Source organism: Buteo buteo, chromosome 4, assembly GCF_964188355.1.
Source record: "Buteo buteo chromosome 4, bButBut1.hap1.1, whole genome shotgun sequence".
Lineage (NCBI taxonomy): Eukaryota > Metazoa > Chordata > Aves > Accipitriformes > Accipitridae > Buteo > Buteo buteo.
This window is the reverse complement of record NC_134174.1, coordinates 26,193,249-26,209,994: the sequence shown is the minus strand read 5'-3', so window position 1 is coordinate 26,209,994 and position 16,746 is coordinate 26,193,249. Positions and strand designations below refer to the sequence as shown.

The window sequence follows — 16,746 nt, the reverse complement described above, 5'->3', positions numbered from 1 at the left end:
AAGCCTTCGGCCTCTGTTTTTTTCAAGTTGGAGGTGAATAAACAACACAGAGGAAATATGACCGTGCTTTGGAGCTCGCTCAAATCTCTCCGGCCGCTCCGATTTCCCCTTACGGCAGGTCTCGCTGTTCCTGCACGCTAACGAAGGCTTCCCGAAGGGATGCAGGAGGCGTACCGTGCCAGCTAACTATGTTTCCTTCTGGAAACAGCTGGTTAGAAATGGGCAGTGGAGGCTATTTTTGCTGATCTCTCCCCCTTTTGTAGCAGTTTGACCTTTAATCTTGGCTTTTGGACCCATTAGGAAGGCGCAGGGCCGGCTGGATGCCTCCGTAGGAAGCCTGACTTCGAGCCTGGCATCCTGTCTCCCGTAACGAGCTGTGCCGTGTTCTTTGGTGCTGTATCCCAGTCCCCTGCGTGCCACCCAGCCTCGGCTAGCGAGGTGGAGACAGGGGCGGGATGCAGACGAGGCCGTTTCAGCTCGTCCCCCTGCCTTATCTTTTATCCCTATTGTGAGGAGCCAAAGGGAAAGACATTGTTCCCTTTTCACAGTAAGTAATTTTGGTTGATTGCGTTAGGGGTGAATGCAAACTGAGTGTTGACACTTGGATAAGGAGTCAGCGGGAGGTCTGGATCCCTGCTCTGTGAATTGCCCCGCTTAGGTGTTTTTTAACTGTTTCAAGAAGCCTAAAGACACCCGTTCATACAGCCTGGTCTGGGGACGGGGCAGTCACGCGTTACAGTGGTCCCTTCCGTGGCCTAAACGCACAAGAGAAGGGTTACGAGCCCCGCTGAGACCACCTGAGATGCCATCAGTCGTGCAAAAAGCCTGCAGAGGAGCCAGGATTTGGGTTCAGCTGCCTGGAGCCCTCTAAATCTGTGAATTTTCTAGATGCTGGGCTTAAATTTATCTGTGGGGAAGGAATCTGTCTCACTGCTGCATCTGTTTCAGCGGGCGTCAAAATAGGTTGGTCTTGCTGTGCAAGGGGTCTGAAGCAACTCGATTCTCTCGTTGAGTGGGGAAAAGCACAAAGGGAAATCTAAAACACTGCATTAAAATTGCATTACTAGCTGTATTAAAAGCCGTCCCATTGACGTCCCGATGAAACGTGCATTGACCGACCCCTCTTTGGAGCCCTTGTCATGTCAGTACAAGTGTGCTAAAGGCGCCGAGCCTCCCCCGGCCCCGCTCCGGCTCTTGCAGCGACGCTCTGACAAACGGTGGCGTAAAAGACATTTTCAGAGCCGTATAAAACCCGGCCATTGAGTGCGGCAGCCGCTCGGACCGGGCTGACAATGGAGCCGTTGTGATCCGGGCCGTGGGGAGGCCCTCCCATCGGCAGCGTAGTCGAGGAACCAAACCTCAATGGGGCATTATGAGTCCTTCGGAAGGCGTTATCGGTGCTCCCGGCAGTCGTAAATAAAACTGGGGCTAAGCCGGACGGCCACAACGGCAGGGCTTGGGGGACAGAGGTGGCTGGACCTCGGTGACAGATCCTTTACCTGCGTCAGGTAAAGGTCCGTGGTCCCCTTCTCCCAGTGGGATGCTGAAAGAGGCACCAGAAAGTGCTTTGGAGACCCCAAAATGGAGATAAACCTCAGCCTTTGCCCCAAGTATCAACAGCTCAGGCCCAAGGTGGCTCGCTGGTTTTTGAGCTGGTGCTAATACGATGTCTAAGCCTCTTGGAGGGAGAATTTATCCACAGGGAAGGATGGAGATGAGAGCGACCTGTTCTTAGGCCTTTTCCACAAATATTCCCCGGGTCTGGTGAGGCTCGGCTGCCTGGATGGAATCGGCTGCGCCGAGTTGGGGCAGCAGTGCTGCAGATGTAAGTCACGGCTTTGGCTAAATGGATTGGGGAGGATTTTACGGCAGCGATTGTCAGAGGAACGGCGATTTAATTGTGAGGTGTTGCTTCAGAAATGGAGGGGGGGAACTTCTATCGGCAGGCAGAACTGGCTGAAAATGGAGCTAAAGGAAGGGAATTTGGAAGTGAGTGCTCATTAGTGAAAACACATCTCGGGGGGACATGGCATGACCATCTGGTGGGTCACTTCCCGGGGAGTTTGGGATGTCTTTTCCCTGGATTTTGGGGAAGAGCTGCCACGGGGTTGCTGGTGAAGAATCCATCAAGATAAACGGGAGCCTGAAACCAGGGAGGGGCTGGGCAGGGACAGGCAGAGCCGGGCAGGGATGGGCAGAGCCTGGCAGGTACGAGGCAGCGCTGGCCGCTTGGGAGCCAGCTCTCAGGTGCCTTTGCCAAGGGAGATTTTATAGGGGACGGGATGTATTAAATGTACTTCCTCCACCAGTGACCTTTGTCTTCTCGCTGTCTTTGTAAAGCTGCGTTTCCTGGTACGGCACGCAAACGGCAAGCAGAGATAGGCGATTGTTCTGAATAAGCAGAGAATGCGGGTTTAATGTTGTCATTTCAAACAGAGGTTTGACCTCACTCCTCGGAGGTTACGTCTCTGAGGTGCGTCATCCCAATTGTGTCTTGCTTCATGCCACCTGTCCCACATCTCTGAGTCACTTTAATGTTTAAAAAATGCCAAAGGGACCTTCTGGCAGGCTCCGGTTTGCCCCCCTCCGTGTTTGCAGTTGGCGTTTTCTTATGAAGGAGAAAGTTCCTGCTAACCCTGGCTGCAAAAATATGTGTGTGCGAGCGGGACTGAGCACGGTAACAGCCCTCAGTTGTAAAAACACCCACTCGCTGCCATCCACGGGTGCCAGACGGGGTGACCCGGCTCCATGGCTGCACAAGGGCTGGCCCACGTCTGCTGCCGGGCAGGAGTCGCGCCGTCCTCCCCGATGAAGCAGGCTCTTGTTCGGTTTCGCTTCGCGTCAAAAGGGCAGGTTGCTCATGCCTGACCCCGCAGCGTAGCGGCGGGCGAGTTCATGCTCTGCAGCCTGACTCCTCTGAGATTAGCATGCCTTGGGGGGGGGCCAGGAGCTGAGGGTTTTATATCGTTAACCCCCCCCAGAGATCGTTAACACAGTGGTGATGCAGGTAGGTGAATGGAGCAGTGGAGCCTGCCAGGCATGTTCCATCCCCTCTGGGTTGCAGGAGATGCTGTAACACTCTCCCCCCGGGACCGATGCTCTCCCCTCCTGGGGTCCCGGGGGAGGTGATGGGGCTGTGGGGAGGGTTTCTGCATCTCACAGTATTTATTTCAACAGGAGGAAGCTGCTACCGCTTTCCAAATAGCGTAACAGGGCTCGTCATAGTGAAACTGCAGAGCCATAACCATACTGGGTAGCGAGCAGTGCTGAAACAGATGTTCCTGCTGCTGTCAAGCAGATGCCCTCAAACGCTTCCCTTTCCTGTCGCATCCCACCTCCCGTGGCGGGTGCTGCAGGACCTGTCCTCCCGGTTGGGCAGGAAGCTCTTTTCGAGGGTGATAAAACCACGTTTCTATTTAGAGAAACTGCTGCCTCCCCGGTGTGGCTCTGAGTAGGGCTCGGTGAGCATGGTTGGTTCAGAAATCTCCTAGGTGATGTTCGGGTGAAGGAAGGTGACGTTCCCAGCGCAGCTGTAATTCACAACAGCAGCTCAGCCAGAGGTGCTGATGTGCAGGGTTGGGTACAGCCGAGGGAGGGGGGTGAATTCCCAGTGGAGCCTCTCCCCCCCGACTCCAACCAGGGTGCCTTCAAGTGTGGGTGACAGTGACAGGCACCGCCTGCCCACAATGCCGATCTCGTTTCCTTGTGCTCAGCTGATAAGCTGGATGTGCTCTCTAGTTAATGGAAGCAGTAAATCCACTCAACGCTGCTCTGGCCTCTCCCAAGGAGCTCTTATCGCTCCCGTTTCTGAGCAAGCAAAACTACCAGCATGGAGCCGCTCAGCAAAACCACTTTCCCGTCCAATTCCCATCACCCTCGGCCCGGGAGAAGGGAGCTGCAGCCATTTGCTGGGCGATAACGGCCCTGAACAAAGCTGCCTGTCGGAGCAGCACCATGTCCAGGCAGGAAAAAAAAAAAAACCACAAAGGCTCTGTGCGCTTGAGCTGACTCCCCGAGCAGGGGGCAGGAGAAATGTCATCAGTTCTGCACCTCGTTTCACTCTTTGCAGGGGGCCTTCCTGTGAAGTGGGGTGAAACCATAAAGTATGTGTGGTTTTCGAGAATAAAGAGAAAGCAGTGGGTTTGTCCCTTCTGTCAAGGTGTCTTCTTTTTTTCCCTCTGAATTAGCAGAGTATTAAAATCTGGTAGACACTTAAATTTCTTAATGGCTGGCAGCCGGGAAAACGGCTTTCCGAATTCCTGCACCCACAGCCTCGAGAGCAGTCGCTCGGAAGCAATTCATGGCGAAGGCAGTTGTAAGGACGTGGGAGCCGCTCTCCTCTCCGTTACTGCCTGTTCTCTTCCCGCCTGCTTTCAGGGATGAGGAGGCACTCCTGGAGAGCTCTGCCCTCTGAGGACGTCCTTGCACTTGAGGCTCCAATCTCTTCCCTTTTCTGTAGGGAGAGATAGCGGGATTGGGGGAGGATGGCCTTGAGACCAGGGCAGGCGCTGGGAGAGCACATTCCTGCCCTGCCACTGGTGTCTGTGGTCCCAGGAGCATTTTTCACCCTCTTCCAGCTCCCACTGCAGAGCAGGAACGGGTTCTGTGTAGGATCCAGGTGCCATCCCCCCGTGCCTGCTGTTTAGATATCAGGGTGATTAACTTGGTACAGCATTAACTTTCTTATTTAACCATGCCGGTAAATATCTGTCTTTTAATTCCTTGCAGAGACTTCCTTCCCCGAGGCTCTGGAATTGTCACTCGGCGGCCTCTCATCCTGCAGCTTATCTTCTCCAAGACAGGTATGGTCTGGGCAGGAGAAGCTGCCCAGTTCCCCCGTCAGAAGAGGGAGAGGGTGGTTGAAACTCTTGGCTGGCAGACGTGGCTCCGTCTACCACTCAGATGGGAAGTACCGTCTGCGTTTGGCTGCTTGCCTGTGCTCGAACCTCTCACAGATTTGTCGTTTAACGAGCGTATGAATATTTCGGTAATGGTTCTGGTTCGTTTGAGTGTTCCGCAAACAAGATTTTCACTGCTGGGGAGCACGCTTGCTCTTGGGGATGAAAGCCACCCTGGAAGTGGCAAACGACAGAGGAGTTTTCTGCAATTTGGCACTGATGCCGGCATTCCGGCGTACATCTAGCTGAGAGCATGCACTGGCAGCATGGATTGTGTTCAGGCTCGTTTTGAACACGTGCTGCCCTTGACACTGCAAAGTTGGGGTCTGTTCCGCAGGAGGCTTTTGTAGCAGATTGTGATGATCTTTTCTTCCCCAGAATATGTTAAATCCCGAGTCAGGCTGCAGTGTTTTTATCAAATAGTATGTCAGCCCTCTTTAGCTGCATTGTGCTGGCACAGGGGAGGGCAAGGGTATCTGTGAGGCTGCAGGGGAGAGGGGAGCAGAGCACAGGTTGAAGCAGCAACACATTTAGGTCCATTTAAGTCCGTCCTTCTGCTCCCCTCCAGCAGAAAATTACTGTTTCCCTTCAGGTGTCATTATCCTGATGATAAGGGGGACTTTGTCCATGCACAAGCATTCAAAATGCGGGTGGTTGCTAATAAAAGTGTGCCCGTAATAAAAGCTGCTTCCCCATCGCCCTGTGACTCAGTTCCGCTTCGCACCCTGGTACAGAGGAGTTGTGAAATTAGCCTCTGCCCTGGTTCACCTGCCTCCACGCACAGTGAGGAACACTGAGGAGCTGAACACAGGGCATGAGGACAGCTTGTTTTCCCATCCAGGCACGCTTTGAAAGCATTGGCCGGCCCAATCTTCCGGGAGATTTCTCCTATTGCCTTTCCCTAAATGAAAGAGGCGGTCCTCTTCCCAAAAAGCATGGGTTTCGGTCAATCCTGGCAGAGCTGGAGTGGTCTGCAGAGCCACACTCCGCAGCCTCCTTTCACCTTTATTTGGGTGACCTGTTTATCAAGTAATTAGTCGTTTCTGGTACTCAGAACACGTAAGGAGATTGCAAAGTGTCAGTCGTGGCCTTCAGATGATAAGGTGTCATCAGGCGCTGGAACTGGTAGGAGTGGAAGGGCGAGGGTAGGGCTGGTATTTCCCTTCACCCCACTTGTGGGTTGTTGGAGGGAGGAAGTGAGTTGCACCATCTCTCTCCCTGGGGCAAGTCGTGGCCCCAAATCTATTAAAGTCTCTTTTCGAGGGGCAGATTCAGAGCTGTTGCAAGGAGCCAGGGAGTCATTATCCCGGTGACTGTAGGGAAATGCCATCTCTCTTCCCCCTCACCTCTGCTCAGCTTCCCCACTCCCCTCGAAGCTTCTTGTGCACTAAAAGGTTGCAAAACCCTTTCAGAAAATCTCAGATACCTGAAGGTGACTGCACAGAAGCCCAGAAAAAGCAGCTGCTTTTCTGTTCCCAGGCATCTTCCCCACAGAGGAGCCGGGACTGAGTTAATGTTTGTCTCCTGGCACAGGTTCCTTGGGCTTAGAAGGGAGAGACAAGAATTACTGGGGTCAGAGTCGGGCCCCTTGCTGGACTGCAGCTCAGCTGGAGTTATTGGCTGCAGGGGCAGAGTGAAATGGAGTGGTAAATCTGGAAAGCAAATGAGTAAATAAAACGGAGCTTGTGGCGCAGGTAGAGGGAAGCTGCACTTCCTTCTTGGCAAGGGGCTGCCGGAGCAGGGAAGCGCTGCTGGTCCTTCCTTGCTGGATGGTGCGAAGAAGATATCCCATATCTCCAGCAGTGGCGTGCCTCCCCGCAGCCGACCGCAGCCCTTTTGCCAGCATGAGGGTGCTGCCGGTGCTGGGGGCAGGGGGGGAGGTTGCTGTCCTGCCTCCCAGGCACACCAGAGCATCTTGGCAGCTGAAGACTCAGAGCGTTCTTCGGCGTTAGGAGTCTGGGCAATAAAACATTTAAAAGCAATCAGCGGGGACTGAAAGGCAAACAGGCCTGGGTGAAAACAAACACAGCTATTCTGATGTTGAGGTTCGCTAAGCTGGAGCCAGCGTCGGCTGCCTGCCAGCATCTCACCCAAGGGCAGTTTCTTTTTTGGCAAAGGGAAGTGTAACTCCAAGTCCACATCAAAGCAGCTGCTGCCAGCGCAGAGGCAGCAGGCAGAGTGTCAGTGTGCTCAGCCTGAGCCGGCTGGCTGCCATCGTCCCGGTCTTTCCTCCTCAGCCAGAGGAAGCAGCTAGGCCAAGTTTATTTGGGGCTGCTGCCAGTCAGGAGGCTGAAGACAACCAGGTTAATCCCTGGGAAGGTTCTTGGTGCCTCTCTGGGGCACTGATTCTGCCTGGCTGCTCAGTGTCACACCAAAGTGCCTGGCTGGTTCTGCTTTGCAATTAGAAATGTCTCTAAACTGATTGAATCTCACTGTGCATCCTGTGCTGGGCTCGAGATGGCCAAGTTGTCTTTATTTTTTTATCTCTTCCAGAATATGCTGAGTTTTTGCACTGCAAATCCAAAAAGTTCACAGATTTTGATGAGGTGCGGCAAGAGATCGAAGCAGAAACCGACAGGGTGACAGGAACGAACAAAGGCATTTCTCCCGTCCCCATCAACCTCCGCGTCTACTCGCCGCATGGTGAGTGAGCTGCTTCTCTGCCCCAGGCCTCTGTGTGTTAAAACACTTCGAAAGAAGAAAAGCTGGCATTTACATACACAATGGCTGTGGGGTTTAGCCTAGCCTGCGTCCTAAGAGCAAATGCTGGCTGCTGTGTGTGTCTGTCTGATCTTATACTGGCCTGGGGGTTGATGGGGGCTGCCTGGCCCACCCCCTGAGCAAATACAGCAGTAACTCTTCCTTCAGAGGGGCTTTTAAAGCTTGCAGAGGGGTGGATCTGTCAGCAGATCTGAAGAGATCCAGCTGCAAGACCGACAGCTCCCAACACCAGGCCCTTGTCCCCAAACGCGGCTGGTCTCTGTCCTTTCAGTGTTGAACCTGACTCTGATCGACCTCCCGGGTATCACCAAAGTGCCGGTGGGGGACCAACCGCAGGACATCGAGTACCAGATCAAAGACATGATCCTGCAGTTCATCAGCAGGGAGAGCAGCTTGATCCTCGCTGTCACACCGGCAAACATGGATCTGGCCAACTCGGACGCGCTCAAGATGGCAAAAGAAGTTGATCCTCAAGGTAAGAGGGACGTGTCCTCCTGCCTGTCTCTGCCCGTGTCACTGCTTCAGACCCTGGATCGGCCCAGGTACGGAATGATAAAGCCTTCAGCAGCTGTCACGGCAGAGTCTTAGCAATCAGTTGCCCAATTTTGGTACCAGCGGGGTGTCTCATCCCTCCTCCTCTCACAGAGGACTTTCCGTCCTCTGACAGTTGAGAAGGGACCAGTGGTTCCACTCCTCGCTGATGAGTCCACGTTTGCTTTGGTTACGCACCCTCGTGCCTGCTTTTGACACGTTCTGTGAAATGCGATTGATCGATTGCTCGTTTGTGAGGTTAATCGATTGCTTGTTTGTGTGGCCGCTTCAGGCTTGCGGACGATTGGAGTCATCACCAAGCTGGATCTGATGGATGAAGGCACAGATGCCAGAGATGTACTGGAGAACAAGCTGCTTCCTTTACGAAGAGGTATAACGAACCACGAAGGTTTTACATCCCCCCTACGACCTGTCTCCACCTTCGTCTTTTACGTGGAGAGAGTGGCATTTCAAAATGAGTCGAGGGGCAGCTCCTGTGCTCTCCAGTGTCCGCTGGGGAGCCCCGGCCCTTCGTGCTCTGAGAGAAGTGGCTGTGGATGGCGATACGGAGCCTTATGGCCCTGCTCGGAAAACTTTCAGCTGGGTATGTCCGTAGCAAGAACCAACGTGTCCTCTTGCAGGCTACATTGGCGTCGTTAACCGAAGCCAGAAGGACATCGATGGTAAGAAGGACATCAGGGCAGCACTGGCAGCCGAGCGGAAATTCTTCCTTTCTCACCCAGCTTACCGGCACATGGCCGACCGGATGGGCACCCCACATTTGCAGAAAGTCCTTAACCAGGTAGGTTTGGTTCCCTTCCCAAGTGTTTTGCGGTGCTGGTGTTTATCTCTGGCGGAAAGGGGATGTTCCAGCAGCTGGTCTGGTGCAGAAGAGGGTGTCTCAGTTGTCTCGATTCTTTTGCAGCAACTGACGAACCACATTCGGGAGACGCTGCCTTCGCTGCGCAGCAAACTTCAGAGTCAGCTGCTCTCCCTGGAGAAGGAGGTTGAGGAGTACAAAAACTTCCGCCCTGATGACCCCACGCGAAAAACCAAAGCTTTGTTACAGTAGGTTTCTGTCGCTCAGTGCTGCATTCCCAGTGCCTCACCTGGCAGAGGAGATTCACCTCTCCCAGCCAGAAACATTGCTGGCACAGAAATAAATTCACTTTGCTCTTCCTATGAGGCTCATTTGTCTCAGCCGGTGGCTTCTTCAAGGAAGAGCCTGGAATAGCCCCGTTGTTGGGAGCAAGTGGTGCTGGCGGATGGCTCTGCCAACTCTAACAGTGCTAAGCTGGCACCTGGGAGAGATTCTGTGTCCTCCGGCGCTTGTCTGGCAGGCTGCTGGGAAGGACAAGGAAAGCCTGTCCGAGAAATGCCTGCTGAGCATCTCTGCAGGCAAGAATTAGCATCTCGTGCTTGCTGTGCTCTGTGTACATGACCTGCCTGTCCTAAAGCAAACAGTTTGGTCTTGGGATTAGAAAGCACGACTTGCGTCCGTCCTTGACCTGCCCACAAGCTCTTTAGACTACAGCAAAAGGGAGATTTTTGCTTCTGCGACTCCAGCGGAGGGAATTGGGAGAACTTCTACACAGCCCTGACTAGCTGAAGCAGGGCTGGTGGGGTGGTGCTGGCTGTAGGAGGTGTTCTGGGTGTCTGTCCGTCCGTTGCACTCAACTGGCACCCATTTAATCCTGTTGCTTCTTCACAGAATGGTCCAGCAGTTCGGTGTGGACTTTGAGAAGCGAATCGAAGGTTCAGGAGACCAGGTGGACACACTTGAACTCTCCGGGGGTGCCAGAATCAATCGCATTTTCCACGAGAGATTTCCTTTTGAGCTAGTGAAGGTAAAGCTGGCCTGGGGAGCGCGTGTGCTGCGTAGATAGCAAGGTCTCAAGATTTGAGATAAGTAAACCAGAGAGAGCGAGCCAGTCTGGCCAGGATAGGGAGCAGCCTCTGAACCTGCCTGTGAGGTCCTCACGGGCTGAGGGTGATCTTGCTTCAGGCGGGCATCTGCCTCTTGTAATGGTGCAAAAGAAGGGCTGCAGTGGAGCCTGCTTGCAAGCCCACGTGATTGCTGGAAGTTGCTTGCTGTAAAAATCGTAACTGTGGCCTTCCTCCTTATTCAGATGGAGTTTGATGAGAAGGACTTGAGGCGAGAAATAAGCTATGCAATTAAAAACATCCACGGTGTGAGGCAAGTATCAGAGTGGCGCGGTCGCGGATCCTGTTCTCCTTAGAGTAGATCAGTAAGCCTGGGCTGCGGGGTTTGTGTGATCGGAGCTTTCCTGCCGAGGCAGAGGTGATACCAATGGCTGTCAGCTCATCGTCCGGTGTCTTGAGGAGACCAGCGCTTGCTGAAAATGGACGTTCCTCACCTTTTCGAGGGAACTGAAGGGGTAACTCGGCTAGCCCGTGTGTCCCTCCAGCATAGCGTGCCACCTTGCTTAGCAGAGGCAGGCTTGTCCCGCTCCCCTACCACCCTGGAGAACCCAGGAGAGGCTGCAACGCAGACACTGAGCTGAAAAATTTCCCCTTGCACCTTCAGTTTAGCCACTAAAATAACCTTTATCTTTCCTTTTACGTTCCCTTAAGCGGGGGAAGAAATGACCTTGAGAGAAAGGTAGGGAATGGGAGTTAAACCTTCTCACTAAGAGGGATCCAGGTCCCAGCTGTAGGTGCATGCGCTGGGGATGAGTTGCCTTGTTGGGGAGTGTTGCGTCTTTCCTGGACTCTGGTCAGCCCATCCAGCACAGACCTAACGGGGCAATTAAGGACCCCAAAGAGGAATGGCATCAAATGCAAGTCCTCTTCTTGGCAGGCCCGCTCTTCTTTGGCCTGGTGCTGTGATGAGAAAAGAGAAATGTAGAGTTTCTTCTCTTTGCTTTAACGCTCTCCCCAGGAGTCACTTGACCTGTTCGTGGTGTATCCCTTTTTCCTAAACACCACCAAAAAGGTTAATTCCCATTTCCTTGCAGTGTTGATGCACTTGGGCTCTCGCTCCCTTTCGGTGGGGGGAAGTAGCACCCTAATTCGAGGTGCTGGAGGGGTTGGAGGGTGCTGCCACAAGGTGGGGGGGCGGAGGTGCCAGCACCCCGTCCCCTCTGAGGGGTTGTGGCAGCCCCAACGGCAGGGGGAAAAGCGGGGTTCAGCCATGCCGTGGATCCAGGACCGGGGCCGCCCCAGCTCACGGCGCTGGGGAGGGAATTGCTCTCCAGGACGCAGCTGATCGCCTCCAAACCTGATGACCCATTTTGTTTTTTTCTCTGCCATGTCTCTGCCCTCTCGCCCCACCTGCGGATTCCTGTAGGACGGGGCTCTTCACCCCAGACTTGGCATTCGAGGCCATTGTGAAAAAGCAGGTGGTGAAGCTGAAAGAGCCTTGTCTGAAGTGTGTCGACCTCGTTATTCAGGAGTTAATCAATACAGTTAGACAGTGTACCAGTAAGGTATTGAACTGGCTGGAGGCAATCCAGCCCCTTCCTACCAGTGGGATGGGGAAGCAGAAGCGATGCTCTAACCTGCCTGCCTTGCCTGGTTTCCCCTCCAAAAAACCCAAAAATCTGGGAGCTCCCTAAGCAAATTGGATATTTCTGAGCTTTGACTCGTGTCTCCTAACTTGGAGTCCTCCCTGTTGCCTTCGGCTGGGGGGGATTGGCTGGTCCTTGATGCCAAGGACAGATCACCCAGGACATCACCCAGCGCTTTGAGTGCCGGCGGCGTCCCTGAGCCTCCCGGGCATCCCGACGGACAGGATCGGGATTTCTGGGGACGCTCGACAAGACGCTTGGCTTCCCATATCCGTCACCCTCCTGGGGGCAGCACGGCTCTCGCAGTGAGGGGCTCTCCAGGGCCCTGACTGCGGCGGCGGCAGGTTAGAGGGGTGCTGCCGAGGCTTTGTTCCCGGTAGGAGCCAGGCAGGTGGGCAGGCTGCTCTTGGATCCTGGTACCTCTCTTAGCACGTGTCTTCTCAAGCTGCACTTTAAACTGCTGCTTCGCTGCACTCTGGGAATCCCTGGAACGTGGAAACAAAAGCCGGGGACAGCGGTTCCAGCAAACGGTCTGGTGGCATGCCTGTAAATCATGCAGTTCAACGTCTGCTATTAATAAGCTGCTTGATAACAAGCACATTTACATTTCAAAAGGTTCCCCCCACCCCAGTTGTCTTTTTTTCTGTGAAAGTGTTAATTACCCTGAAGCTGTGCCCTGGATAAACGGGCCGTTTCCATATTTAATAACCGGCTTCTCAGGGTGACTCTTTTGTTTTTTTAACCTTGTTCTGGTGGCACCAAAAGATATGCCTTAAACTGAAAAGAGGGCAGGAAAAACAGCTCCCCTCTCCTTCCAATGCTTGTGTTATTTTAAAAAAATTAATAAATTTAGCTACGTACAGGCGAGAACATGAAAGTATCCGCGGTGTTTGCTACCCAGAGTGCTTTTGTGGAGCGGAACAGTTTAAATGCTGACCTGGTTCTGTAAGTGGTAGGATTGGTGGGGGTTTGTTGGTGGATCAGTTCTCCTCCGCTGTCTTTCGTTTCCAGCATGGTTGACTGTGATCTGGGTAACGTGAAGAAGCCAGCGCTTCCTGCCGAAATTCCTTCCACCTCAAATAGGCTCTAACCCCAAAGCCAAGTTGAAATTCAGTGTTTTCCTAGAGCTGGGTCTTAGTAGTGCAGTCTAGAGAGAAGCCAGGAGCCTCTCCAGGGTTTTTCCTGCGCTCAGGCAGCGCTGCCCTCCCGTACACGTAGAGGCGAGGCACCCCCTGGTCAGTAAAACAGCCCCCGAAGCCGCAGGGAGTTTGGGGTCTGGGGCTGAGCCTGCCCATGCTGCCTGTGAGACGCAGGGGAGCTGAGAGGGGACCGATCACCCCAACAGCTCCAAGAGACCTGAAGGAATTTCTCAGGCAGGCGCTGCAGCTTTTTCCTTTGCACGTTACTAACCTTAATTTAAAAAAAAAATATCTCATTTTTCTTTTTTTTTCTGTCTTTGTTGCTATTTTTCTCGCCCCCTGCACTCCACTTGGTGTTTCGCTCTTGCTCTCTGCATGATGCAGGACGGGGCTCTTCACGCCCGACATGGCCTTTGAAGCCATAGTGAAAAAACAGATTGTAAAGCTTAAAGAGCCCAGTTTGAAGTGTGTTGATCTGGTGGTCTCAGAGCTGGCCACGGTCATTAAAAAGTGTGCCGAAAAGGTAACGGGTCTTAATTCATCCCTTTTTGTCTAATCTGAACATCTGGAATATATTTGCTCCCAGGACCCAGCCGACCAAAGTGAGTTCAGCCGCAAGGTTGTCACTAATTTTGGGGGATACCGTGTCCTTCTGACACCTGAATGCCCGTTGGAAATGCCGGCAAATACAGATGTAGCATTAACTCGGCTTCGTGGCACGGGTCCTGCCGAGACATATTGCACAGGTGTTTGCTCACCCCCGTAACAGCAAAGGCTAAAAACGCTCCTCGCATTGCTGAGATCCCACCTCCTTTGCCTTGCTTAGCCGTAGCTCGCGCTTCGTGCCATGAAAACCCGGATCTGCTTGGCCGTGGGGTCCGAGGGCGGGAAGAAAAAAATCTGGATTCGTGTGTTTGGCATTGCTTTGAAGGCCCCCGGGAAGGGGATTCTGCTGATCTTGTCGGATATAGTGAAGAGAATCAAGTCTGTCGCTTTTTCTGCCCCTGAGCCCCAGTTGTGTCCTCCTGACAGAACTGGGGCTCAGTCCCCTCTGTCCTCCATCCCCTTCGTGAGCGTCTTCTGTCACTGGCTTTCTGCGGTGAGCGCTGGAGGCTGCCACAGTCCCATCAGCAGCGGTTTTTCCCTGGCCTTCTCCCTTTCTTTTCAGCTTGGTTCCTACCCCAGGTTACGAGAGGAGACGGAGAGGATCGTTACCACTCACATCAGGGAACGGGAAGGCAAAACGAAGGACCAGGTGAGCTCACGCGATCTTCGTCTTGGCTAGAGAGCAGGGAGAAAGCCCAGCTGCTGGGTGCGAGGACAAAGCAAGCCCTGGCCCTGTTCCGCAGCAGCCGGTGCTTGGAGCAGCCACTCGGCATCTCCCCACTCGTGATCCCAAAGCTCCCTCTCGCGGCAGCGATGCGGCGTGCTGCAGCTCTGTCATCTCCTGGGTGGTCACCGATGTCCCTGAGCGCAAACGTGGGGCTCCGTGGCAGCTCTGCCCGAGCAGTGCGGGAGCTGTGGGTGTTCAGCCCTCCCTTGTGGGGCTCCTAATGTGTAAACCTCCTTCCAGATTCTCCTGCTGATTGACATTGAACTCTCTTACATCAACACTAACCACGAAGACTTCATTGGATTTGCCAAGTAAGTAATTTACCAGTGGGATGGGTCCTCAAACTCTTTTTATAAATGAGGTTCACGGTCCTGCCCCCAGTTTGCAGAGGAGGCGTGTGGGTTACGTTACCCTTTCAGGGTCACTGACGTGAAAACCGGTGGAGGAGTCTCCCACGTCCCAACTTAGTTCACCAAATCGGCACCTTTAGCACCCAAGTTCTCAGATTTGGGGTATGGGATCTCCGCTTCTCTGCTTGCCACCTGGCTAGTGTTTGAGGGCCTGGAGATCTGAGCTGCCCCACATCATTCCTCCGCCTCTGCATTTGTTAATGCTGCTCATTAGGGCAGATAGCGTGAAAAGCTGGAGTTGGATTGTTGAGCCTCAGACAGATGAACTGCTTAGGGCCCACTCACAGGAGCGCTTACAATGAATTAAGGTAATTAAGGCTGTTGCTGCCCTTCACAGAGACGAGGGAATTTTTCGTGCTCCCTGGGCGCACTAAGGGAAGGTGAAATGACTCTCGTCCTGTCCCAGTGGAGCTGTCGGGACTGGAGCAGAAATGTCTCCCCATCCTTTGAGCTTGTCCCTCGTAACCCTCTGCCCACGCAAGCGAGGCCAGGACCAGGAGCGGGGCTCTCCTGTTAGTCTCTCTTCCCTCAACTTTGGCTTTTGGCCAGAGGATGGCTAGCATTTTCCATCTGCGCAGCCCCAAAGTGGGCGATAACTTTTTGGAAGCGCCCAGAGGTCCGGCTCAGGTGTCCGCGCACAGAAAGAGCAGAGGCGAGCGGCTCTGCCCAGAGCTTGTCACCGTCCTCACCAGCCAGAGCCCACACCACCACCTCCACTTTAAATTCACATAGTCTTCCTCTTGTTTTCTTTTTCCCCCTGCTTTTTTTATGTCTCTGCTTTTCACCTTCATTCACAGTTCCTTCCTCTTCTCCTAATCTCTCCTGTTTTTCCTTTGAACCATCATCTCACTCTTTCCTCCGGACTCCTCTGAAACTCTCCCACTCCCCAGCTGTTACACTGAGCAGCACATGACGACAGGGTGGGTACCCGCTCAAACAGCATGTCCTGGAGTGGCTGGGGCAGCCCTGCTTGCACCTTCCCCTCCCCGCAGCCTGGAGGGACGTTTGATGAGAGCTGGAGAGGCTTTTCCTCCAAGCTCAGCTTTTGGATTTGCGCTTGCAGTGGAGCTCAGCCACGGGAGAGCTTCCCGCTCCCATCTGGGATGCCACGACACTTGGGCTGGCGCAGACAGGGCGCCCGGCTCGCCTTGTGTCCCGAGGGTTTAGGGAGGAACTGTGAGGATCGGGGCAGACAGAAAGCGATCTCCCAAATTCCCCCAGCCGGCAGGTCAGGGACGCCCTGGGCCAGAGGGACGGTGGCTGCTGCAAATGCAGTCCCGCAGTCACCTTCCCCAGGGAAGGGACCCCGTTTGTGCTTGTAAACTGCTGCTCCGTGGGGTGTCCTGGCATTATTCTAACTGTTTTCATGGATTTTGTTCCTGCTCCTGACTAACGGTTACGTCCCGCACCTCGCCCCTCGTCTCTTTGGTTGCTCAGGAGAGACAGGTAGCTTTCCCTCTGGTGCAGGTATGCTCTTTTCCAACCTGGGGGGGGAACTAGGAGGCTGCAGGTGTTTCTGGAGACAAGTCCTTCTGGTTATCGGCCTTGCGGTGGTAGGGGTGCATCGGCTCGGCTGGGTTCACGGACAGAAGTCCCTTTTGAATCAGCAACTGCTGCTTGGTGTTTCCTCTCCTACAAGTTACCACCTTGCCCCTCTGGAACAGGCAGATTTGTAAATGCCTGGAGATAAGGACTGTAAGGAAGGAGATAAAGCTGTCCTGGTTGGAAAGCCCCGTCCCTCTCTGCTGTCCTGTGTACGTTCAGCCCTGGGCAAAACTCTGGAAGGGGCTCCTCTGTCTGCATTGCAGTGTGCTGGCAGCACGGAGTCTGGGTGGTCTTGGTTGAATTTTACATGACGGGCTTCGCCTTTGGACTCAGCTCTTCCTTACAGCATTCCGGGTGGGAAGCGTGTTGTGGCTGCGTGGGCTCTGAGCGCTTGTCGCTTTGCTTTGCCTTCCCTGCCTAAAGCTGCTCTTTTTCTTCTTTCAGCGCGCAGCAAAGGAACACTCAGACAAACAAGAAAAGAGCCATCCCAAATCAGGTACGGCCGCCGGCTCCCCGGTCCTCCCTCGTCGCGTGGGGCAGTGGTAGCTCTCCAGGATATCCCGCTCCAGCAGTGATCGGAGCAACCCGGAGCTGCGTTTTGCAGCTCTGAAAGCAGGATTCGAGTTGATCCACAGACTC

The 16,746-nt window shown here is 53.9% G+C and overlaps 1 protein-coding gene across 9 annotated transcripts in view; it reads left to right on the top strand.

The window, feature by feature from the left end:
- Positions 1-16,746, top strand: part of DNM2 (dynamin 2) — a 36,541-nt gene that overhangs the window by 3,355 nt on the left and 16,440 nt on the right. For 3 of the 9 annotated variants that reach the window (XM_075025100.1, XM_075025097.1, XM_075025095.1), the window contains exons 2-14: positions 4,729-4,802; positions 7,392-7,541; positions 7,891-8,094; positions 8,443-8,541; positions 8,792-8,952; positions 9,076-9,218; positions 9,862-9,997; positions 10,280-10,347; positions 11,461-11,599; positions 13,988-14,074; positions 14,393-14,463; positions 15,453-15,482; positions 16,552-16,603. In XM_075025100.1, the coding sequence (XP_074881201.1) occupies positions 4,729-4,802; positions 7,392-7,541; positions 7,891-8,094; positions 8,443-8,541; positions 8,792-8,952; positions 9,076-9,218; positions 9,862-9,997; positions 10,280-10,347; positions 11,461-11,599; positions 13,988-14,074; positions 14,393-14,463; positions 15,453-15,482; positions 16,552-16,603 (1,414 nt within the window). Of the gene's footprint in view, positions 1-4,728; positions 4,803-7,391; positions 7,542-7,890; positions 8,095-8,442; positions 8,542-8,791; positions 8,953-9,075; positions 9,219-9,861; positions 9,998-10,279; positions 10,348-11,460; positions 11,600-13,203; positions 13,343-13,987; positions 14,075-14,392; positions 14,464-15,452; positions 15,483-16,551; positions 16,604-16,746 lie in introns of all 9 variants that reach the window. The other 6 variants (XM_075025105.1, XM_075025098.1, XM_075025103.1 and 3 more) reach the window with 3 other exon arrangements.